General features: G+C 45.1%; 1 protein-coding gene across 1 annotated transcript in view; it reads right to left on the bottom strand.

Annotated features, from left to right (window-relative positions):
* The window catches only part of PFKL (phosphofructokinase, liver type), a 49,055-nt gene extending 27,216 nt beyond the window's left edge, over positions 1–21,839 (bottom strand). The window contains exons 1-3 of the mRNA XM_066620790.1: positions 21,659–21,839; positions 3,671–3,744; positions 1,783–1,860 (exon numbers count right to left, since the gene is read on the bottom strand). Of these exons, the coding sequence (XP_066476887.1) occupies positions 1,783–1,860; positions 3,671–3,744; positions 21,659–21,764 (258 nt within the window). The 5' untranslated portion in view covers positions 21,765–21,839. The remainder of the gene's footprint in view (positions 1–1,782; positions 1,861–3,670; positions 3,745–21,658) is intronic.
* Positions 21,840–24,933: the final 3,094 nt, after the last annotated feature.

The raw sequence follows: 24,933 nt of genomic DNA on the forward strand, positions 1-24,933 counted from the left end.
TCTGAGCCCAGCAGAGGCCACAGATGTCCATCCACAGGCTCAGACTGCAAGCAGCCTCTGCTGGGCTCAGACTGCTTAGCCCGATAGTTAACAAAAAAAGAAGCTACTTCTGGTTTCTCTGTGAAACTGGAAGTGACATTTTTATTATAAGTCCATGGCCTCTGCTGGGTTCAGTGGACCCTCCCCTCACCTCTGGAGGGTGGGGGGGCATTCCCTGGTATCTCCAGTTTCAGCTAACTTCGGGGGGGGGGCGTTCCAGGACAGAATCCCCTGTGGATACCAGGGCACGCGTGTTCATATATTGGTACTGTTTTGCAAATATTGTATAATTATAAGTAGCTTTGATGGTGAAACAAATTCAAATCACCCACTGGCTGACATTTTCTACTGTAGTATATAGACAGAAAAAATCAAAAATTGTGAGCGGAAAGGAGCAAATTAAACATGCCAAGGAGTTGCACCAAATTAGAAGGGGTTTCTTAAAGGATATTAAACACCCTGCTTAGGAGATTTTGACTGGGGCATGCAACATGTACAGAAGAACTAAAAAACAACCAAGTAGGGAAATCAATTCAGTATAATTGCTTTTCTCCTTTCTCAACACTTCCTTGGAATTCCCCTGTAAAATGGTCCTTAAATTCCAGCAACAGGTTTGCTAAGGATCCCATCAAGATACTCATCTCACAACCAAGACTGATGTTTTGAATGCAGGAGGCTCAGCCGTCAATTAAATGATATAATAAAAATACCCAGGGTTTGCATCATTATTTTTGAGCAAGCAAAATGTTTCACATGTAATATCTTGATGTAATTCTTTTCTAAGTACATAGCATTATCCCCATATTACAGGTGGGGGGCTGAGATCAAGAGTGAACTGCCTAAGGCTACCAAATGAGTTCATGGCAGAAGTGAAACTTGAACCAGATGAGTTCTGATTCACAGCTCAGTCTCTTAGCCACTTCAAGGCTAGAAAGACCTCTGCCCAAGACCCTAGAAAACAACTGCTGTCAGTCAATACACACTACTGGGCTGAATGGACAGTTGATAAAATTCAGCTTAAGGCAGCTCCTGATCATCCAGGGCTCATCTGGAACTCCATCCAAGAGTACAAGATGCAAAACAAAACAAGAACTATACAAAATGTACCCCATGAACTGGTTGGTAACAGCTTCCAACCTCCAGTGAGCTCAAACCAACTCATCAACCAGTACAAGACCTTGCTTACCTGAACAAATGATTCCCAGGATGGTCTGTGTATAATACTTTGCTGGCCTGTAATTTAGCTGGCTGTTGTAGTAAATGAATTCTTTGTTCTGATGTCACAAATTTATAAACTTTTCCACCAGTTGACACCTGTTTTTCCCCTCACTGAACCTCCAAAGAGGAGGACTGCCTGGTAGCTTATCCAATCAAGAATTTGGGAGCAGGGTTGTCTCTCACAGCACAGTTACTAATAAAGTGCACTCCCAGTCATAGGAGTTGTTCAGATGGTGATCTGAGGAATGACGGTTGAGGAGCACAGCTTTTGAAGCCATATGCAGGCTGTCCTGCCACCCTGCCCGTCTATTTCAGAAATGGCACCATGAGAAGAGATGGCATGTCTTATTAAGGTCCACAAATTAACACTCCAACTCAGAGAGGAAATGCCCCATATAAGAAATATACAAACCTCTCTGATAACAAAGGTAGTAAGAGTTCTGAGCTCTAGGAGCTAAGAAAATATCACAAGGTCTGATCGCTTACACATCAGGGAGTCAGGAAGGATTAACATTCAAGCCTTACCAACTGAATGATGTTGGACACACTGAGCCAGTCTGCTTGTTTGATATTCTCTCCTCCTTCAACCAGCCCCTCGTAACCCTGTAAGAAGAACAGGCAGAAACGCGAATATGCCATTCCATCAGGAAACTTATTCCATGTTGCATTAAAATTAATATTTTTATAGGCAATATATAGGGTGCTCCTCCTCATCTACACAGCTACTTCAAGTTACTACACAGAACAGGAATACAAGAGAAGCAGTGAGCAAAGCAAAAAATGCCACCCTCTAGGTCTGGTATGTCAAACACAATTTCTCAGCCCCTCACCCATATGGCTTCTCCACAGTGATAATCTCTGGCAATTAAACAGGGAGCTTCACATACACAAAAACAATTGCATTATAACATTAGAAACATGCATTGCAAAGACCAAACAAACTGGAATAATTTTTTTATATATATACAATCATATTTTGGAGCAGGGCTGTCTCTCACAGCACAGCTACTAATAAAGTGCACTCCCAATCATGGGAGTTGTTCAGATGGTGATCTGAGGAATGAAGGTTGAGGAGCACAGCTTTTAAAGCCATATGCAGGCTGTCCTGCCACCTGTGGGAATGGAAGGAAGATCATGCTTTCCCACTCTGTATACCAGGCATTCCTGACCCCCTTCTGATAACCCAGATATCCACCCAGACGTGCAAACGTTGAACAGGCTGTACATGCATCAAATTCAGTGTGTGAAAGCCAAAGTCTTGCAGCTGATCTCAACTCCCCCACCCCCAAAAAGTCAGGAACCAGTACTCTGATTAGGCCCCTGCACTTGGTGCATGGAGAGGTGAGGCAAGCATGACTGATAGGCACAGTGTCTTGTTCCTCACCATGCAATGGGAGAAGGTGGAGGAGAATATCATACAAACCAGTTTCCTCTTTCAATTTTACTACCCTCAAAATCTCCCGGTAGCTGGACAGCAAATCTGAGGACAAGGCTGTACAGGTGCAGCCTATTTATCCACGTATTTTTTATCTGCGGATTTGTCTCAACACTAATGGGGTGGGGGAACCAAAAGTCACACACACCTTTGCCTCCTTTGCCCTGTGCTGGGTCTCGCTCCATTTCCAGGCAGCCCAAAACACTGCAGAAAGGCTCTGCCTTGCCCAGGCAGGGAAATAGCCCTGGAAGAGGTTCCCCTTGCAAAGGAACAGTAACACTCCTGGAGCCCCTGAGCCAGCAAAGAGGCTGAAGAGGAGAAGGGGGCGCTGAAAATCTCTGTAGCCAGAACACGTGCAGCAAGGTGGAGCGCTCACTCCCTCGCTCCCTCACTCACACAGGGGCAGGTGCGGTAGCAACAGAGGGGATTGCTTTAAAAAACCCAGGGAGTTTTTGCCAAATCCCCCCCCCCACTGAGATGGTGCAGGCAATCACCGACACAAGCAAACCCCCTCCCCCCCAAGGTGCAGGCTATCACCAACACAAGCAAGCCTTCCCACCAAGCAAAGCATGAGATATAGCCTACAATCCTCTCCACACTTTCCTAGGAGTAAGCCCCATTGACTGGAATGGGGCTTACTTCTGAGTAGAAACGTATAGGGCTGGACTCTTAAAAGATCAGCATCCCAACTGTGAAAGAAGCCAGGTAGCTGGCAACGGAGAGGGCTGAGTAAGGAGTGGAGAGGATTGATAACAGCTGCCTTAGTTTCCTTCCATCCGGAAGTGTCAGGCTGCAGTGTATTTGCATAACACTATGGAATTTAGCGAACGCGTTTTTTGTTAATCTTGCAGAGCCACGGAACAGAACTAACACGGATAAATAGGTTCCATCTGTACTTATAACCATCAAGTTTAGTTAATGTCATTTGCCAAAATACATTAAAAAGAAAAGCATTTGGGGGGGGGGGAGAGAATGAACCTCATAGATCAGGAACACTTTTGCTCCAACATATATTCCCATGCGAGTTACAGCTCGAACAGCAGCATTCATACCTAGAAAGAAGAAGCACAAGGTAAACAATGTTTCCAAATCAAGCCAAGTTAGCAAAATGCAGTGCTCTTTACCAGGGAAAGAACTGTGGCTTGTAACTCCCATTTGCAGTGACACTGTGCAAAATGTTCAATTGTTTGCAGGTATTGCACAAAACATGCATTGTGTGTGTGTGTGTGTGTGTGTGTGTGTGTGTGTGTGAGAGAGAGAGAGAGAGAGAGAGAGAGAGAGAGAAATCTGCCTGACTCGGTCTGAGTTTGTACATAGCTTTATTTCATTTTAGCTGTCAAAAGACTGTAGCTTCCCCTGCCCCCCTCCCCGAAAGTAGTGCAAGAGGGGTGATTGCCTTATGAAAAACAGCATTAACCAAAAAACGTTTTGTCATTAAATGGTGATAAAGAGATTCATCTGGCTTTTGCAAAAACAGCAGATAAAGCAGTGTTGAGTGAGGAATGAAAACAGGAGAGGTTTTCTCCAGCCATTCCAGAGATCTCTTGATTAGACAGAAAGATACAAAGTGTCCAAAAACTGTGGCAGAGGTTGTAATGTGGAAAAAGAAAACCACTGGGGACTTTTCCATGTTGGAAGAAAAAGATACCCATTTCAAAATGAACTGCTTTTCCAAAAAGTCACATGACCGCTCTGTTAACTCATCACTGTAACAGTGAAATTTAGGAACGCACTATATAAATACTAAGTGCTGGACAAAGGGGCATCCTTTAAAGTAGGGGCTCTATTATATTTAGCAGGGGTGTCCAAAGTTTTTGGTAGGAGGGGCACATCATTTCTCTGACACCGTGACGGGGGCTGGGGGAAAAAAGAATTTACATTTAAAATTTGAATAAATTTACATATGTTTACATAAATGTATATATTAAAGATGAACTTATATGAATGAATGAAGGTCTTGCAATAGCTCAAGGCCTATAAAAGGCCTTGCACAAAGCAAGGCTGGCCTTTCCTTTGCTGCCACTACTGCATCACAGATGCACAGCAAGCAGTGGAAGGAGCCCTCATCCCACAGCTCATACAAGAGGTCAAACAATCGCCCTCACGCTGAGAGCAGTTACGTTGGGTGAGTGTGTGCTCCAGCAAATCTCCAGAGGACCAGAGGCTCATTGGAGACTGGGGGGCTCCCTGAAGGCCGCATTGGGAGTCCTCAGGGGCCACAAGTGGCCCCAGGGCTGGGGTTTGGGCACCCCTGATATTTAGCAAGGAGAGAGCAACTACTCCTATTCACCCCAGCATAGCATCTTCCTCAGTAGTTGTTTGCTTGTGTCTCATTTTTAAGACTGTGAACTCCTCTATGAGCCCAATCCTAACTAAAGCCCCAGGCTACGATCCAGCAGGGCTGGTGCAGCCTCTGCTACATCCAGCACAGGACTAGAGGCTGCTGGAGATCTCCTTGGGGTAAGAGGACATTCATCCTTTTACCCTGGGTAAAGTCCTAGCAGCCTCTATGTCTATGTTGATCTCACTGGTGCAAATCTGATATCACCAGTGATTTCACTGGTGCAGATTTCTCCCAATTCCCCATGTTGGGAGAAAAGGCTCAGCAGGGAGAATAGGACATGGTAGAGGCCTACTCTACTGTTCCCACCCCATCTTGGGCCTGATCCACTCCCTCCCTGACCTCCCCACCCTGTAACACCTCCCTGCCCCGTTCCACTCTCTCTTGCCCCTGCCCTGCTGGCCAGCAGAGCACCTATCTGCTCCAGTGGTCACTGGCCTCTGACTGGCACCAGTAGTCCAGTGCTGGCCTTTCCACCGGTGCCAAGGTCATCTGCACAGCTGCAACATACCTTATATGTTTGCAACAGACAGTGCATGCACTCATCCTACCAGCAAAGACCGGCATAGGACCTGGCTGTAAGATAGGGAACCTTTTTTTCATTCATGTGTTATAAAACAACCTTGTAAACTGTTTGCTGAAAAGCAGAATATATTTTTAATAACAACCATAATGATTTCACATAAATTATCTAAACAACTTTGCAAGGTAGTTATCCTCATATAGCAAATTGGGGCCAGAGATATGAGGACTGAGGCCACCTGCATAAAATTGCCCAATGAGCAAATTGCTCAGCTGGAATTTAACTGTGACTGTCTAGCGCATCATACCCTATGACATAAAATTCAACTCCATTTCCCACACCACTATTTCCCAGTATCAAGACAATGCAGTTTGGTCCTACAGATCATGTATCCTTCTGTATAGAAAAACTCAACCTTCAATGACTGTTCTCCCTTTCTGAAATTAAAAGAGAAGGCTTTGAAAGTCAGGGTCACTGGATTGACATTCCCCCTCCAAAGGCCTTTGACAAACAAAATAAGCCATAGCTCTGCAGGAAGCTTCCTTCTCTTGGTCCTTTTGGTTGTTGATGCTTACTTGTCCTTGGCTGAGTGAATGAAGGCCAGCAATAAGCATCCCTGCCCCCCAAAATTGTTCCTTGGGGGGGGGGGCTTCTACTTAATCATTCCCTTCTCGAAGCCCTTCAAGTCCCTCTTCTTTCTTAACTTTCACCTCCCTCAGTGAATATTAGCAATCAAATTTTGAGACAGTGTAGAGATCCATCTGGAAGAAGAATGGGATTTTTGCTGCAGGATGACCTCCATTTCCCCCCTGCCTTCACTTCTCAAAGGCACTTTACTTGGCTCTGAATAGACTGTTGATGTTCCCCAGCAGGATGTTGATGTTCCCCAGCCCCGTAGTTATCTACCCAAATGTTTGTTCAGTGCTATGGTTTTTCTTTTTTCAGTAGCTTTTTTAACATTTCAAAAACTGTTCTAAGATGAGGGGAATGACTTTGAGATTGAGACAAAGGTCATGGAACAATCAGTGCTGTGCAATTCAGCTTCTTCTGAAAATCAGTAGCACACATTTCTCCTTAACCCAGTCTAGAAGGCAAGATAGTACATGCATCCAAAATGCAGTGAATGAGTGAGTGTTCTTCAACAGTGAACTTACCACTGAAATTTCTGTACATAAGCAGAATCTGCTGCATCTCCAGGTGATTCCCATTGTCTCTGTGAGATTGTAATTTTGCCACTGGACAAGCCTCCAATTGGGCTCTTTTCCCAGAAGGAAGCACAGCAGAGACCTATTCCATTATTCTGTCCCAATCATAGAGCAATGGAGGGGTCACAGGGAGACAAGGAAGCAGCAATTGTTGACCTGCTGAGCCAGTGGCGTAGCTAATGATCGTGTAGCCTGGTGCCAAGCTCAAAATGTTGCCCCGGAAGTGATGTCACAACCTGAAGTGACATCACGCCCAGGCTTTTTAAAAAGTGAAAATTGGGAGGAACCCACCTCCTTCCCCCAGCAGCTCACCACCCACTTGCTTTGCTGCCTCCTGCCAGTCAGTGGCATAGCTAAGGCATATATCTGCTACCCAAGGTCAAAGAAGATTTTGTAGCCCCCCGGATGATAAAGCCAAATTTAATTAAGTAAATAAATAAAAAGTTATTGGTTCCATGCTGCATCATAATAACATCTCATTGGCACTCAGAACAATCAGTCTTATAGGTTAGTTTGGAGTTAAGCAAATCCACTTTTTGTTCCATAAGAGAGTTGTGTTTTCATTTTCTGGTTTATTGGCCATAACGTTTGATAGAATACAGATATTTCAGTGCAGTTTGTTTCATTGCACTCTGCATTAAATTATCTTTCCAATGATATATAACAGGATGGTATTATTCATACACACCAAGATTTTCACAATTTTGGTCACTACTGTCAAGTTCAGCTTGTCGTCGTCCCCTGCACCTCCTTAGCTATGCCACTGTGCTGAGCTACAATAGATGCCTACATACTAATGGATACCAAGCGGACAGAGCAAAAGGTGTTGCAGACCAGAGGTGGGCCATTCAACAACAGATGATGATTCCTAAAAAAAGTTAGGGCTTTGGGAAAGGGAGACCTAAGTAAACTACTCTGTTTGAGAACAGGTCTAGACATTACACTCACTAGCCATATTGTTTGGAGCTCAGCAAATGATTCCTATAGACTTTCCTCACTCCTAATCTGCTACCAGAGATGCCAATCTTCACAGTGAGTGTCAAGTCTAAATGGACTCATTCTGTCACTGAATTAAAGGATCAAAAAGTTGTGGGGGCCAATTCCCCTGCTCAAAAGATGGGATGATCAACCTGTGCCATCTGTATCACAAAAACAAAAAACTTCTACCCCAGGGTTGAATTACCCACATCCAAGCACTGACAGGAAGTGAGTCAGCATTCGCTTTTCAGTCATTTTTAGATCACAAGTCTGTCCAGGTTGTTCCAAAGCACAATATCTGACCAGGTCCCAAAACACCACGGTTTCTGGCTGCAGCTTAGAACACAATTAATGGTATTGAACCCCAATTAAATCAATAAATATCTCCTCATGTATATTTGGTTGCAGACAAAGGGAAAGAAAGGCTGAAGTATGCCCAAGTTCTACTGACTGGCATTTAAGCAAACCGTTCATTGGGCTGATTGCAAAGAGCCTTCAGGACAGTTAACTGTGCACATCGTTTTATCTTGGCTACTGTACCAACAGCATTTTACTTTAAAGTAGCCTCAAGGTAAATTGTAAATGGGAGCCAATTGGCAAGCAGCCCAAGCATACAAGTTTATCTGGAAGAAAGTCCAACAGATTGCAGTTAAGTCTACTTCCTCATACACTTGCTTAAGATCACAGATTTTGTTATCATAGTAAAGCAACCAGAAATAATTGTCCTGATGCAATGACTCCTTCGGAGAATGTGGGGTCACTGCACATGTGGAACATGTGTTACATGGGATCTTGCAGCATGACACAGAGGGAAAAAATGATCAGACCAATTACACAGGCCAACACACATTTTGCTTCCTTAAACGTTACACTAATTTCTGGGTATATTTGGGGTGCTGAGTCCAAAAATGGCAACCGTTTTGCCCTATCACGTCTAGCTTTGGAGACACGGCATAGCCTCTTTAGTAAATGGTTCAAGCAGCTTCCACATGAGAAAGCCTACACCATGGCTTCCTCATGAGGAAGCTGCTTGAACCATTGACTAATGAGACTATACAATATCTCCAAAACTAGACGTGATAGGGCAAAACGGATGCCATTTTTTGAATCGGCACCCCAAATTCATATCATACCACCGTAAAGTTTGGGAAAAATTTTCTGACTTTCAGTCTTGCAGGCCTGTGTTATCTGTATTCTGGGCATGCAAACAAATGCACCTTCCATCTGCATGTGGAAACTACCAGATCAATCTGTGTGAGTGGAGAAGGAATTCACTATGTCATCTCTGAACACACTCTAAAGCAGCCACTGCCTCAGATGGGAAATCAGACAGCAATGAAGGGATATTCCCTTCTATACTCAAACACAAGCGGCTACATACTTCAGATCAATATACCCACTACATTTAGTAAGTTCATCACGCAACCTTTGAGAAAGGTTCTTCATTTTGCCCCTGCTAACTGGGCAAAGAGGGGCTTTTTCAAGTGCTGGTTCTCTTGTATTTAGTAGGGAAAGAACAATTGTCCCCATCCACTCCAGCACAGTGTCTTTTCTAGTGGTTGTTGCTGGTCCTTCTTCTGCATTTTTTAGACTGTGCATCCTGTCTAGACAAGGAACCATTGCTTTATTTTATTTTATTTTATCTGTAAATTACTTTATGAACATTTTTGTTGAGAAGTGGAATATAAATATTCTTAATAATAATAATAATAATAATAATGTAGAAATACTCTCAAGTAACACTTATAGGAGGCATAGGAGTGATCTCTGGCTTGAGGCCAATATGTGTCCAGAGTTTAGGTTACCCAACTAATCTGTCATATCATGTACCAGCTTTTCCATTGCCATGTTTTAGAAACCCAGGAAATCTATGATGTGGTCTGGCTGCCAGCTGATTGCTAGTTCATTTAACTCACACTTGTCTGTTGGCTCCCTGTCTTGAGCCACATAGCACCACCAGCCCTACGGAGACAAGAGGCTTTAGTGAAAGAATACAGAAAAATCACCAACAACCCACTTTTACCATTACATGCCGATCTTCCTCATCTACCATCGGTAGGTTTAAATCCAGGAAGTCTTCTCTGGTACTCGCACAACATCTGCACAACAATTTTAACATAAATGGCCAATGGAAAGCTAAATGGGCAGTCAAATGCCCAGAACATAAGAACATAAGAACATAAGAACAGCCCCACTGGATCAGGCCATAGGCCCATCTAGTCCAGCTTCCTGTATCTCACAGCGGCCCACCAAATGCCCCAGGGAGCACACCAGATAACAAGAGACCTCGTCCTGGTGCTCTCCCCTACATCTGGCATTCTGACTTAACCCATTTCTAAAATCAGGAGGTTGCGCATACACATCATGGCTTGTACCCCATAATGGATTTTTCCTCCAGAAACTCGTCCAATCCCCTTTTAAAGGCGTCTAGGCTAGACGCCAGCACCACATCCTGTGGCAAGGAGTTCCACAGACTGACCACGCGCTGAGTAAAGAAATATTTTCTTTTGTCTGTCCTAACCCGCCCAACACTCAATTTTAGTGGATGTCCCCTGGTTCTGGTATTATGTGAGAGTGTAAAGAGCATCTCCCTATCCACTCTGTCCATCCCCTGCATAATTTTGTATGTCTCAATCATGTCCCCCCTCAAGCGTCTCTTTTCTAGGCTGAAGAGGCCCAAACGCCGTAGCCTTTCCTCATAAGGAAGGTGCCCCAGCCCCGTAATCAGCTTAGTCGCTCTCTTTTGCACCTTTTCCATTTCCACTATGTCTTTTTTGAGATGCGGCGACCAGAACTGGACACAATACTCCAGGTGTGGCCTTACCATCGATTTGTACAACGGCATTATAATATTAGCCGTTTTGTTCTCAATACCCTTCCTAATGATCCCAAGCATAGAATTGGCCTTCTTCACTGCCGCCGCACATTGGGTCGACACTTTCATCGACCTGTCCACCACCACCCCAAGATCTCTCTCCTGATCTGTCACAGACAGCTCAGAACCCATCAGCCTATATCTAAAGTTTTGATTTTTTGCCCCAATGTGCATGACTTTACACTTACTGACATTGAAGCGCATCTGCCATTTTGCTGCCCATTCTGCCAGTCTGGAGAGATCCTTCTGGAGCTCCTCACAATCACTTCTGGTCTTTACCACTCGGAAAAGTTTGGTGTCGTCTGCAAACTTAGCCACTTCACTGCTCAACCCTGTCTCCAGGTCATTTATGAAGAGGTTGAAAAGCACCGGTCCCAGGACAGATCCTTGGGGCACACCGCTTTTCACCTCTCTCCATTGTGAAAATTGCCCATTGACACCCACTCTCTGCTTCCTGGCCTCCAACCAGTTCTCAATCCACGAGAGGACCTGTCCTCTAATTCCCTGACTGTGGAGTTTTTTCAGTAGCCTTTGGTGAGGGACCGTGTCAAACGCCTTCTGAAAGTCCAGATATATAATGTCCACGGGTTCTCCCGCATCCACATGCCTGTTGACCTTTTCAAAGAATTCTATAAGGTTTGTGAGGCAAGACTTACCCTTACAGAAGCCATGCTGACTCTCCCTCAGCAAGGCCTGTTCATCTATGTGTTTTGAGATCCTATCTTTGATGAGGCATTCCACCATCTTACCCGGTATGGATGTTAGGCTGACCGGCCTATAGTTTCCCGGGTCCCCCCTCTTTCCCTTTTTAAAAATAGGCGTGACATTTGCTATCCTCCAATCTTCTGGTACTGTGGCTGTTTTGAGGGACAAGTTGCATACCTTAGTCAAGAGATCTGCAACTTCATTCTTCAATTCCTTAATAACCCTTGGGTGTATGCCATCAGGGCCCGGTGACTTATTGATCTTTAATTTATCAATGAGGTCTGAAACATCTTCTCTTTTAACCTCTATCTGACTTAACTCCTCGGTTAGGAGGGGCCGTTCGGGCAGCGGTATCTGCCCGAGGTCTTCTGCCGTGAAGACAGATGCAAAGAACTCGTTTAATTTCTCTGCCATCTCTAAGTCTCCTTTTATCTCCCCTTTCCCTCCCTCACCATCCAGAGGGCCAACCGCTTCTCTGGCGGGTTTCCTGCTTCTAACATATTTGAAGAAGCTTTTATTATTCCCATTAATGTTGCTGGCCATGCGTTCCTCATAGTCTCGCTTGGCCTCCCCTATCACCTTCTTACATTTCTTTTGCCACAGTTTATGTTCCTTTTTATTCTCTTCATTAGGGCAAGACTTCCATTTACGGAAGGAAGCTTCCTTGCCCTTCACAGCCTCTCTAACTTGGCTGGTTAGCCATGCGGGCACTCTCCTGGATTTAGTGGAACCCTTCTTTCTTTGCGGTATACACCTCTGCTGGGCCTCTATTACTGTTGTTTTAAGCAGCCTCCATGCACTCTGGAGAGACTGGACTCTTTTTACCCTCCCTTTCAACCTCCTTCTAACCAGCCTCCTCATTTGAGGGAAGTCCGCCCGTCGGAAGTCAAGGGTTTTTGTTAGAGATTTGCCTGGTATTCTTCCCCCAACGTGCACGTCAAAACGGATCGCAGCATGATCACTGTTCCCCAATGGCTCAGTAACGTTTACATCTCTAACCAGGTCCTGCGTACCGCACAAAATTAAATCCAGAGTCACCTGTCCTCTGGTGGGCTCCTTGACTAGCTGATCTAAGCCACAGTCATTTAGCACGTCAAGAAATCCGGTTTCCTTATCGTGACCAGAACACAAATTGACCCAGTCAATATGAGGATAATTGAAGTCCCCCATGATTACAACCCTGTCCTTCCTTGTCACCTCCCTGATCTGTTTCCTCATTTCAAGGTCCCCATCAGATTTCTGGTCTGGAGGACGATAGCACACCCCCAGTATTACATCGCTGCACAAGCCTGGTAATTTAACCCACAGAGATTCTACGGTGGAGTCGGACCCACCTTCAATCTCTACTTTGCTGGATTCTATCCCTTCCTTAACATAAAGGGCCACCCCACCTCCAACACGCCCCTGCCTGTCCCTCCTGTAGAGTTTATAGCCCGGGATTGCGGTATCCCACTGATTCTCCGCATTCCACCAGGTTTCCGTTATGCCCACTATGTCAATATTTTCCCTTGTCACCAGACATTCCAGTTCTCCCACCTTTGCTCGTAGACTTCGGGCATTCGCATAAAAGCATTTATACACGGAATGCCCCAGGATGGGCTGCTTATTCGCTCCTTTGTCCCCGCATCCTCTCATTGTGCCAAACCGTTTATCACATCCCATCACCCTACCTTTCCCAATTTCTTCTCCTACCCTGCCTTTGTCTTGTTGTTCTCTAACCTCCCCATCCTCATCCCATAGGGATGAGGAGTCCCGAACCGGATGCCCCTCGGCTCCTGTCGGCCTTCCCCCAGGGATCAGTTTAAAAGCTGCTCTGCCACCTTTTTAATGTTATGCGCCAGCAGTCTGGTTCCATTCTGGTTCAAATGGAGCCCGTCCCTCTTGTACAGGCCCCGCTTGTCCCAAAACGTTCCCCAGTGCCTAACGAATCTAAACCCCTCCTCCCTACACCACCGTCTCATCCACGCATTGAGACCCCTGATCTCCGCCTGCCTAGCTGGCCCTGCGCGTGGAACAGGTAGCACTTCAGAGAACGCTACCTTTGAGGTCCTGGCTTTCAGCTTCCTGCCTAAAAGCCTAAATTTGGCCTCCAGGACCTCCCAGCTACACTTGCCCACGTCGTTGGTGCCGACATGCACCACAGCCGCTACCTCTCCCCCAGCACTGTCTACTAGCCTGTCTAGACGAGAAGTGATGTCCGCAACCTTCGCACCAGGCAGGCAAGTCACCATGCGGTCCTCACATCCGTCGCAAACCCCCCTCTCTATGTTTCTAATAATCGAATCCCCCACTACAAGAAGCCCCCGACCCCCCTCCCACCGAGGAGTATCCCGAGTGCGCTCGGATACGGGTAGATATATAGACGATCCTACACTAAGGGTGCAATCCAAACCTGTGCTGGAGCAGGCAAGCCAGGAGGCTTGCACTGCATCCAACGCAGGTTTGTTGGGTGCAGTGGCTCAGCCACGGGCAAGGGGAAGCTCTTTCCCTTACCCCTGGGTAAGGGCTGCGCACCCCAATGGGTCTCCTTGGACCTCCACCACCTCTGGAGATGGCGCAAGTCAGAGGAGAGCAGAGCAGTATGAAGCCGCTCCGCTCTCCCCAGGGGCAGGGGTTGGGATCCGGCATAACCACTGGGTCCCAGCCGCGTCCCCAGCTCCCTGCGCACCCACCCCTGGGGCCGCCCATCGCCCACCCTCCCCTGCCCAGAAACGCCCCCTCCCCACGCCCCCCTCGCCTACCTCTGCCGCTTGCATCGGTGTGAGAGCTCCCAGCCACGGAGGCGCAAACGTGCTTTATGGCACGTTTGCAACCCTCCTATGCCAGCCCAAGGGACTTTGGATTGCGCCCTTAAGGTGCCAGGTTTCAACTTACCTCATCAGCACTGGAAAACTTTGAACAGAATCCGTACCCTACATGGTGTTAGTCAGGACTCAATGTTTAAATGGACCAGAAAAAAAATTAAATATAAAATTTAAGTAAATACATTAGAGATGGAACTTAGATGAATGAATAAATGAATGGGCTCAAATGTCCAGGACTTCTCCAAGCACCAACACAGCCCAAGAAATAAAACGCACACTTAAATGGACCCCCATTCACCCAGCCCACAAAGCACAACTCTGGTTGTGTTTGGTCACCTGGACCAGAAGCTCTCAGGGGATCAGAGGCTGGCCATGGGCCAAACTGAGGTTCCCTGCAGGCTACATCTGGTGCCCGGGCCAGGGTTTGGAGATGCCCACGCTAAATAAATAGATGTACCAGCTACAGCATTGCTATACCATAGAGTGATACCAAAACAAAAACAAAAACGAAGTACTGTAGATCAAAAGAAAGGTCAAAATTAGATTCAGAGTGGCCTGCTATTTACTCTTATATCACAACTATTCTACATCCTCCAATATACTACATTAAAACCAAAACAGATTACTCAACAGTATTTTGCAAAACATAAACATGTATTATTATCATCATCATCAACAACAACAACAGTATTTACATACTGTTTTTAATAAAAAATTCACAAAGTGATTTACAGACAAAATCAAATAATTACCATTATTTAATCTGTCATTAACCTGTTGAACTCCTTGCCACAGGACATGGTGACGGCACCTGGCCTAGATGCCTTTGAAAGAGGGAAATTCCACCACAGGTTACAAGCAATGATGGGTAAATGCAACCTCATAGTTCTAGAAGTAGTCTATATCTGAATCCCAGATGCAAGGGAGTGGCAACAGGATAGAGGTACCTTGTTGTTGTGTGAGCTCCCTGAGGTATCTGGTGGGCCACTGTGAGATAGAGGAAGCTGGACTAGATGGGTCTTTGGGCTCTTCGTATGTGCCAAGCCCAACACACAGAAACGCCAGAAAACAAAAACCTCTTAAAAGCAGAAAGCAACAGGATCACTACGGAATTTTTAGTTTTATTCTTCCCATCTATGCTGGATTCTTTAGTTATCCAGGCTCAATGGAAACCTGCATCAGAATGCAGGTGTGGATGGTAAATTAGTGCAATATTTTAAAATCTCATAACTTGTAAATAAGTTTTTTTTTTGTTTTTTTTAAATATTGGGACTAGGGGTGCTGGAGTACATGCAAGGATTTAACCGATTAGAGGCAGCAATTGCAGCTGGCCATCTGTCTGCTGCCAGCTGTCTAGATGTTGAAGCACTGCACTTTGTTCACAGGCTGCAACAGTTACACAGTTACCTTGCCAAAATTCTGCTGCAACCCTATTCGCTTCTACAGCTTTCTTTCAGGGTGTACAAAAATTCACAGAGATGTTGGTTTCTCTATGCTACAGTCACACCAGAAACTACTGAATGAAGTCTCCAGCGCAGCCCATAAATTTCTTGAGCACCCATTTCCAAACAGGCCAAACCACATATTTCAAAATATCACTGTGGGGGGTGGGGAGGTGAATGTAGCATCTGCTAAAAATTACAGAGGGGCTGGAAGAAGCTTTGAGGATGTAGAATGTTATTACAGCTCCCTGCTCATCCCTAATACAGAAAACAGCCAGCTATTTTTCAGTTTAAAGCCTGTACTGCACAATGTAGTCTTATGTCTTGCTTTTCAGATAATTTTGGTTAAGCTTTGAAATGAATTCAAAGATGGACATTTGTACAAAACAGATAACTGGCACATAGGTTCAAGAAAGAATGCACACCTGTTAATTTGGAAAATTTATCAGACTAGGGCGCCTTACCTGAAAGTAAGAATTAATGGAACTTAGAGCCCATTACTGAGCTCTGCATGCCAGCTTACCACCGGCGCACACTGTTGCAAACATGCCATAAGGCATGAGTGCAGGGCTTAGCACCAGCCCAGCACTGGAGCTAGCCCAGTGTGAGCTAGTGCCAGGCAGCTCAGAATTGGGCTGTTACTTCTGAATTACTGGAACTATTTATGCCTAGGATTGCACTGACATTGTACTTACTCTGCGGCCAAATATTCACAGTTTTGAAGAACTGAAGGTTGGAAGACCTCTTTTGGGTTTTAGAAATTATGTAGTTATTTGGCTGTCAGAGTCTGGATGTTGCCATCATCTTCAAGAGAAAGGCTATTTGCAGAAATGTCAGTACTTCTAGGTAATAATCTTATGCTTTCATCTGGCCAGCTGAACTTAAAAGACTCCCATTTTTCTTGGTTAGCTGAAAAATATCCTATTAAATGAATTAGTTTATTTTCAAGTCTTATATGTACTTTTTGAGCCAAATACAACAATTAGTCATTTTGAATTTAATATTCTTCATTCTTTCAGAACACAATCCTTGTAAGAATTCCTGCATTCATAAGAAGCCACAGCTAACTAATCCTTTGACTGGAGCCATAAATCAATCTGCAAGAGGGGGTTTGTATGTATTTGCAGGTTTAGTATTCAGTTAGGAATGGAACCACACAGAGAAAATGATTCTGTGACTTGATTCTCTGGCAAGAGACACCATAACAGCATCCTGTAGCAAGAAATATATTTTTAAGGCTCCTAATTCAGGAAGGCAATTCAGGCATTCACTCATATTCCACTATAGACAATAGTTCCAGGTTACATGTACAAACACTGTAGCAGTCCCAACAGGCATGTAAGTATAAAGTATCATAACAAGTAAGACGTGTGTGCCAATAACCACACTCAACACATTCTTATGCATGTCAACTCTGAAGTAATTCCCATTGGCTTCAGTCCCATTGGCTACTCCTAGGAAAGTAAAGGATTACAGCTTAAGAGTCCATGTACCATAATGATCAGTGCTGGACATGAATCCAGGATATCCTGGTTCAAATCCTTGTTTAAAATACAGAGTTCACTGAGTGAATTTGGAACAGCCACCTTAGTCCTATTCAGAAGGTTCCTCTCTATGGAGAAGGAACATCTGGTCACAGGCAGCAGGAGTGTGCCAGAAAGCCCTGCCACTGCCATACTCAGTAGCCACAGGGACTACTCACTCACAGGGTCTGTCTGCACTTGTCTATGCAGACCTTCCCCAGGATTAGGGCTACTAGGAATCATGGGGGGAATCAATTCCCAAGTATAGCATTTGTCTATGTAAGTGACGGGGGCAAGGTTGCAAGACATAGTGGAAGGGACAGGGTTTGTCCTCTAACCCCTTCTTTGGCCACTCTTGTGACATCTGTAGCCAAGATGCTGTCCATAGCTATGAACTGCATACATGGGGCACCTCTCCCAGGCGTCTCTCTCACACAGAGTTACTGCAAGGATAAAAAGGGAGAGGGGCCAGGGACACCACTTTCCCCTCCTGGGAGGAAAGGAGGGATAAATAAATAAAAATCCTCAAGATTCCAATGAATATGGTGGCTTCTAAAATGTTTTTGATGAAGTGTCCACCAAAAGTTTATGCATAAACTTAGATGTTCTGGGAGAAGAGAATGGGTCACATTAAGGATCTGAAACTGACTAAAGAAAAGTAAGCAGAAAGAAGGAATATACAGACAATGTTTGTGATGAATGAACATGGTGGAATGGAGTGAACATGTTAAAAAACAGATGCTGGAAAGCACTGACATAATGGGTTAGGACTGCGCCCTCAATCAGTGGAAGGTCTCGGAGATCCCACCCTCTTCTCAAGGCTCAGAAGAAGGTTGGGGGAGCTAACCAGAATGACAATGTGCTTGCGTAAGGTGAGTTGGTCAATGTGCCTGTAAACTCCAGAGTCTTTGGACTGCTCCATGGAAAACAGAGTAGCCTCTGAGAAGACAGAATTTTCCTGTACCAGGGCTAAAAACAAAAAGATGTGTACAAATGTGTGGAAGAAAAAAAGAAGAGAATGACAGATACTCAGATAATTGTTCTGAAAAAATCTCTGGCTTGGTGTATGGGATCAAGTACTACTAGGAATATACAAGTAGAAATCGAAAATAAGCTTACCATATCAGAAATGCATGTATGAACAAAAAAGTAGAATATTGTTTATTGCTGAGTAATCCTATGGTAGAAGTGAGAGTCAAATTGGGACATCTCAGTTCATAGTCTCCTGCTCACTATACTAAACCAGTTCTGCTCTAGACGTGGTAAGGGTAGGCATTTCCCAGGGCCCAGAAACAACAAGGACTTCAACAGTGCCACCGTTTTCACTTTGTCTAGAGACAAAACAATGATTTATCAGTGGTTCCCAAAGTGTGGGTTGGGACCCAATGGTGGGTTGTGACCTGATTTTTGGTGGGTCACCACAGGGTGATGGAAAGATCAGATAACTAATTGCCTCAAGCCCTGAGGCTATTGAAAAATTAGATACTGTATCCTGCAAAGAGCTGAGCAACTGCAGTTTGCAAGTATGTGTAAATAGAGAGAGAGAGAGTTTGAAGTTCTTTTTTCTGGTCATTATTATTTACAAACAAACAAACAAACACACACACACACACTTCTGTTATTTCTTCCTACTAATCTTTTTTAAAAGTCTGGTAAACCTAGGTGGGTCCCAACAGAATGTCGTTTTAAAAAGTGGGTCCTAGTGCTAAAAAGTTTGGGAACTACTGATTGAGATCACAAATTACAATCCAGATAGTTGTGTTACCATCCTTGACCCTCTTGGGGGAAAAATACTGCATGGGCAGTTCCTTGAACCACACCAAAAAAAGCTGGCCTGCCCTCAAAGTTGTTTCTACAGGGGTCTTGCAACAGGTTTACCTTATCTCCCCAACAAGCTCTGCCTCAAGCCTTGACTGCTCACAGGGTATCAGACTCAGGGCTGTACTATCTCTCTGCACTATGTGGATTACTTTCTGGACTGGTTTAAATTTGAACAGTTCCCCTGAAGCTACACCAATCTATTTCCACATGAACAACCTGAGTAAAGTTCCTAGCACTGGAACATTTTTATATTATAAACGAAACACAAATCAAGCCAACAGTAAAGATTAGAAACCAAGCCATACAAAAGACAAAGGCGTAATTAGTGGGACTAAAGGGCAAAACATCATTGCCAACTGACTGCTGATGAGGGCGTTTGATAGTTTCAACTACAAAAAAAAAATCTACTAATGAATGAGGGGAATTGTTTCAAGGGCACAAAATAAGGAATATTACATGGATGATTTATATAGTGTTGTTATTATGTATGAAATGATTCAGGCAACAGCCGTCATAACAATCCCATGCAATAACCATGTGTCATAACCATTGTTCAATCTAAATTGGAGATGCCTTCATGACAAATGACCACAGAGAATAACTGAACAGAAGGGCAAAAGGAAAGCTGGGCAAGGGTAAAGAGCTGTTCCAGAATCTCCCCCCCCCCCCCCGCATCTGATGCCCAGTAAGTCCTATTTTTCTAAAACTTTCCCCTTTCATTCTCAGGTTGCTTCATTTTCTCAAGATGGACTTTTTAAAATGGAAAAACTGACTCAGCTTCAATATTGGCATGTGATAAGTTCCTTTGAACTTTTCCTACTCCCATGTAGATCACAACTGTTCTACTGCTGAAATGGATGAGAAGATAAAATTGAAATATAGAAGGGCAACAGAATATATCACTAGACAATATTTATTTAGTTAAAATATTTCTAGGCTACCTTATAAAATACAACCAAGAGAAAGCATTATAGCTGAGCATACAATCTTATCATCGATTTTCCTTCACTGGTCAAAGTTTGTCTATGCCATACCAACTAAGGTAACTGTTTTAAGATTTGACAATTACAAACAAAATAGTGAAAAATACTTTTCATCCATCTGCTTGACTATAATGAAGATCTGTTCTGTCATTAAGAAGACATGTATTCTATGGACACAACTGAACCCTTCCACAGCCCTTAATGCTACACAGATTCAAAGGTAGCATATCGATCTGGCTGAACCAAGTATAACCAAGAAGAACCAAGTATATATTCTTAGTCACTTTCTATGATAGTCACTGCTGGAGTGGTGTACATGATAATCTAGTATCATGCATGACCTTGACAAGCACACAAGAAAAAAAATCATTAAGGTACTGACACAGCAGTAATCTGCACTTCTAAATATGCAATTGTCAATAGAGAAAGTAGTCTAGTAATACCAGGAAAGTCATACAATAGCAGGCACAATTATGGGATACATAATTATACAATCTAATATACAATTATAGTATAATTATGGAAGTGATCTATAAGTGCAACAAGATTTATTCTAGCCTGCTATAGGCATACAGCCAGAAGTCACAAAGCAAAGGGGAAGCCTGGCCTAGGCCCTTAAGAGGCATGTGTACAATTCAAGTGCAGTGGATAAGAAACTAAAAGCACTTCATTCCACTCCAGTGACATATTGGGGTCACTTCATGACTGTTGTTGATTCAAGGTGAGCTCCTAACATTAATTAAGCTCCTGCAATATAGTTACCTATGTGTAATAAAATACAGAAACTAGAATGAGCAGCTTTCTTTTCATGGGATGGGAAGTAAATATATTTTAGCTCCATTTTAGGGAATCAGCATCTTGGGTGCCGCTCCCTGGATCCTCTCTTCTCTCCTTTGTGCCTAATTAGTAATGCTTAATATTTATATAATGCTTCATGTTCAAATTACTTTCTCAATAATTCATTTCAGATATTTGGACTGCTGCAGCGATTTTCAACCAGTATGCCAGTGCACATTAGTGCACTGCATGCGTGCACTGCATGCAGAATGGTCTGCAGCGTCCCGTGGGAATTTGGGGAAAGGGTAATTTATTAGAAGGGCCAATGGGGATGTGAGCCCCCCACCAGCAGCGTGGTGTGCCTTGTCAATGGTCAAAAAAAAATGATGGTGTGCCTTGACCATTTCAGCACCTTGTCACTGTGCCATGAGATGAAAAAAGTTGCAGCAGAGGAATGCACTCTTCACATGCTCAGGGATACTCTATGCTTTTGTATCACGTATTTGGAAGCTAAGCCCACCAACTACTTCTTGTCCTCCTCACACTATCCAGCATGTGATTGAAGCAGGGCACAAGAAGAGCAACATGCGTGCAAGCCAACCCCAGGGAACGACCCCAGCCCCAAATGTCTTAGGAAACTGGCCCCACTGATCTTTGAATGGGGGGGGGGGAGAGAAGTGCTTATGCCTGAACAGAGGAGGCTGCAGGAGCCACGTGCAGACACACAGTTTCTCTGGTAGGGCTTAACCCACCGCTTGCAGAGACCCTCCCCTCTTGGGGCAGAGTTCAGCTGCTCAGGCCTAGCTTGGCTGGTCTCTGCTGCTGCCCCTGCAGGACTGCCCGTTGCAACCTGGCAGCAGGTGACCCCCTCAGCTGGGTCTCCAGGGCGCGAACTGCCCCCTTCTCCAGAGGGCGGAGGGAGGGAAGGAGAGGATGCTGGAAGGAAGGAAGGAAGGACGGACGGGACTCTCCCTCTTCCCCCCACTGACCTTGCGCGTCGCCACCGCTGGTGAGCACAGCCAGGGCCAGGCCGGCCCCCGCCATGCGCAGCTTCTCCAGGTCCAGCGCCACCGAGCCCAGTCCGGTTCCCGCCATTGCACCTCCTGGGGACACAGACAGAATGACAGCAGCAGCACAGGGACCCCGCGAACCCTGCTTCCTTCAAGCCCCGCCCCCTGCTGGCCTGGTCCACCGGCTCCGCCCACAGGAGGGCGTGGCTTCCCTGCGGTCCTCTGTGCTCCTGAGACCTGCGGCACTGGAGAGCCCACCCTGGCACATTTGCTCCTCTGCGCGGGGCTCAGGCTGCAGTCCTAGCCGCACTTTCCTGGGAGTAAGCCTCATTGACTGTAATGGCACTTACTTCTGAGTAGACGTGCAGAAGCTTGGGCTCTCGGGCTGCAATCCTATCCATACTTATCTATGGTTAAGCCCCATTGACTATGATAGGACTTACTTCTGAGTAGACTTTTTAAGGATTGGGCTTTAAGGCTACAATCCTATGAACACTTTCCTGGGAGTAAGCCCCATTGACTGTAATGACACTTACTTCTGAGTAGATATGGAGAGGATTGGACTCTCAGGCTGTAATCCTATCCATACTTACCTGGGAGTAAGCCCCAGTAATTGCACTTACATACTTCTGATTAGATATGCATCGGATTGGGCCCTCAGCCCCCTGAAAAAGAGGAGGAGGGTGAAAAGACCGCCGCTTTTCTGCACAGACCAGTTCTCTTCTATGTGCAAAACAGCCTTGCAGGGGTGCTATTAAGGGAGGGGTGGGCTACATTGCATGCACCACAGTTGCATGAGCCCTGCTGGGTCAGATCAAAGGCTTCACTGGTCCAGCATCCATCAGGCAGCCAGATGCTCCCGGGGAAGGCCACCAGCTGGGCATGAAGGCCACCATGTTCTCCTGCTGTTTGCTTTTGCTTAGCTAAGACTTAATGCTGCTGCTTCAATGGGGAGGCTCTACTGAGCCATCATTAGTCACACAGAACATAAGAACATAAGACCAGCCCCACTGGATCAGGCCATAGGCCCATCTAGTCCAGCTTCCTGTATCTCACAGCGGCCCACCAAATGCCCCAGGGAGCACACCAGATAACAAGAGACCTCATCTTGGTGCCCTCCCTTGCATCTGGCATTCTGACATAACCCATTTCTAAAATCAGGAGGTTGCGCATACACATCATGGCTTGTACCCCATAATGGATTTTTCCTCCAGAAACTTGTCCAATCCCCTTTTAAAGGTGTCTAGGCTAGACGCCATCACCACATCCTGTGGCAAGGAGTTCCACAGACCGACCACACGCTGAGTAAAGAAATATTTTCTTTTGTCTGTCCTAACCCGCCCAACACTCAATTTTAGTGGATGTCCCCTGGTTCTGGTATTATGTGAGAGTGTAAAGAGCATCTCCCTATCCACTCTGTCCATCCCCTGCATAATTTTGTATGTCTCAATCATGTCCCCCCTCAAGCGTCTCTTTTCTAGGCTGAAGAGGCCCAAACGCCGTAGCCTTTCCTCATAAGGAAGGTGCCCCAGCCCCGTAATCATCTTAGTCGCTCTCTTTTGCACCTTTTCCATTTCCACTATGTCTTTTTTGAGATGCAGCGACCAGAACTGGACACAATACTCCAGGTGTGGCCTTACCATAGATTTGTACAACAGCATTATAATACTAGCCGTTTTGTTCTCAATACCCTTCCTAATGATCCCAAGCATAGAATTGGCCTTCTTCACTACCGCCGCATATTGGGTCGACACTTTCATCGACCTGTCCACCACCACCCCAAGATCTCTCTCCTGATCTGTCACAGACAGCTCAGAACCCATCAGCCTATATCTAAAGTTTTGATTTTTTGCCCCAATGTGCATGACTTTACACTTACTGACATTGAAGCGCATCTGCCATTTTGCTGCCCATTCTGCCAGTCTGGAGAGATCCTTCTGGAGCTCCTCACAATCACTTCTGGTCTTCACCACTCGGAAAAGTTTGGTGTCGTCTGCAAACCTAGCCACTTCACTGCTCAACCCTGTCTCCAGGTCATTTATGAAGAGGTTGAAAAGCACCAGTCCCAGGACAGATTCTTGGGGCACACCGCTTTTCACCTCTCTCCATTGTGAAAATTGCCCATTGACACCCACTCTCTGCTTCCTGGCCTCCAACCAGTTCTCAATCCATGAGAGGACCTGTCCTCTAATTCCCTGACTGTGGAGTTTTTTCAGTAGTCTTTGTTGAGGGACCGTGTCAAACGCCTTCTGAAAGTCCAGATATATAATGTCCATGGGTTCTCCCGCATCCACATGCCTGTTGACCTTTTCAAAGAATTCTATAAGGTTTGTGAGGCAAGACTTACCCTTACAGAAGCCATGCTGACTCTCCCTCAGCAAGGCCTGTTCGTCTATGTGTTTTGAGATCCTATCTTTGATGAGGCATTCCACCATCTTACCCGGTATGGATGTTAGGCTGACCGGCCTATAGTTTCCCGGGTCCCCCCTCTTTCCCTTTTTAAAAATAGGCGTGACATTTGCTATCCTCCAATCTTCTGGCACCGTGGCTGTTTTGAGGGACAAGTTGCATACCTTAGTCAAGAGGTCTGCAACTTCATTCTTCAATTCCTTAATAACTCTTGGGTGGATGCCATCAGGGCCTGGTGACTTATTGATCTTTAATTTATCAATGAGGTCTGAAACATCTTCTCTTTTAACCTCTATCTGACTTAACTCCTCGGTCAGGAGGGGCCGTTCGGGCAGCGGTATCTGCCCGAGGTCTTCTGCCATGAAGGCAGATGCAAAGAACTCATTTAATTTCTCTGCCATCTCTAAGTCTCCTTTTATCTCCCCTTTCCCTCCCTCACCATCCAGAGGGCCAACCGCTTCTCTGGCGGGTTTCCTGCTTCTAACATATAGTGATTAATGGAACTATCTTCTTCTCTGTTTAAGACTGCAATCCTATCCACACTTTCCTGAGAGAGTAAACCCCATTGACCATCATGGAACTTACTTCTGAGTATACATACATAGGATTGGACTCTAAGCCATTTCTGCCCAACGTTGCATATATGCAACAGGAATCAAATGTGGACTGGGCAGAAATGGGTTAATTCATAATGCTGTAAGCTATCTGAATTACTAATCAGTACCACATCTTGTGGTAACTAATTACAGGATTTAATTATATGTCCGGTGAAGAAGTGCTTTCTTGCACATCAACCAGGCATTTCTAATTCTACGCTCTTGCTCTCAACTGGCTTTGTAAACTAG

This window comes from Tiliqua scincoides, chromosome 3 (genome assembly GCF_035046505.1).
Source record: "Tiliqua scincoides isolate rTilSci1 chromosome 3, rTilSci1.hap2, whole genome shotgun sequence".
Taxonomy (NCBI): Eukaryota; Metazoa; Chordata; class Lepidosauria; order Squamata; family Scincidae; genus Tiliqua; species Tiliqua scincoides.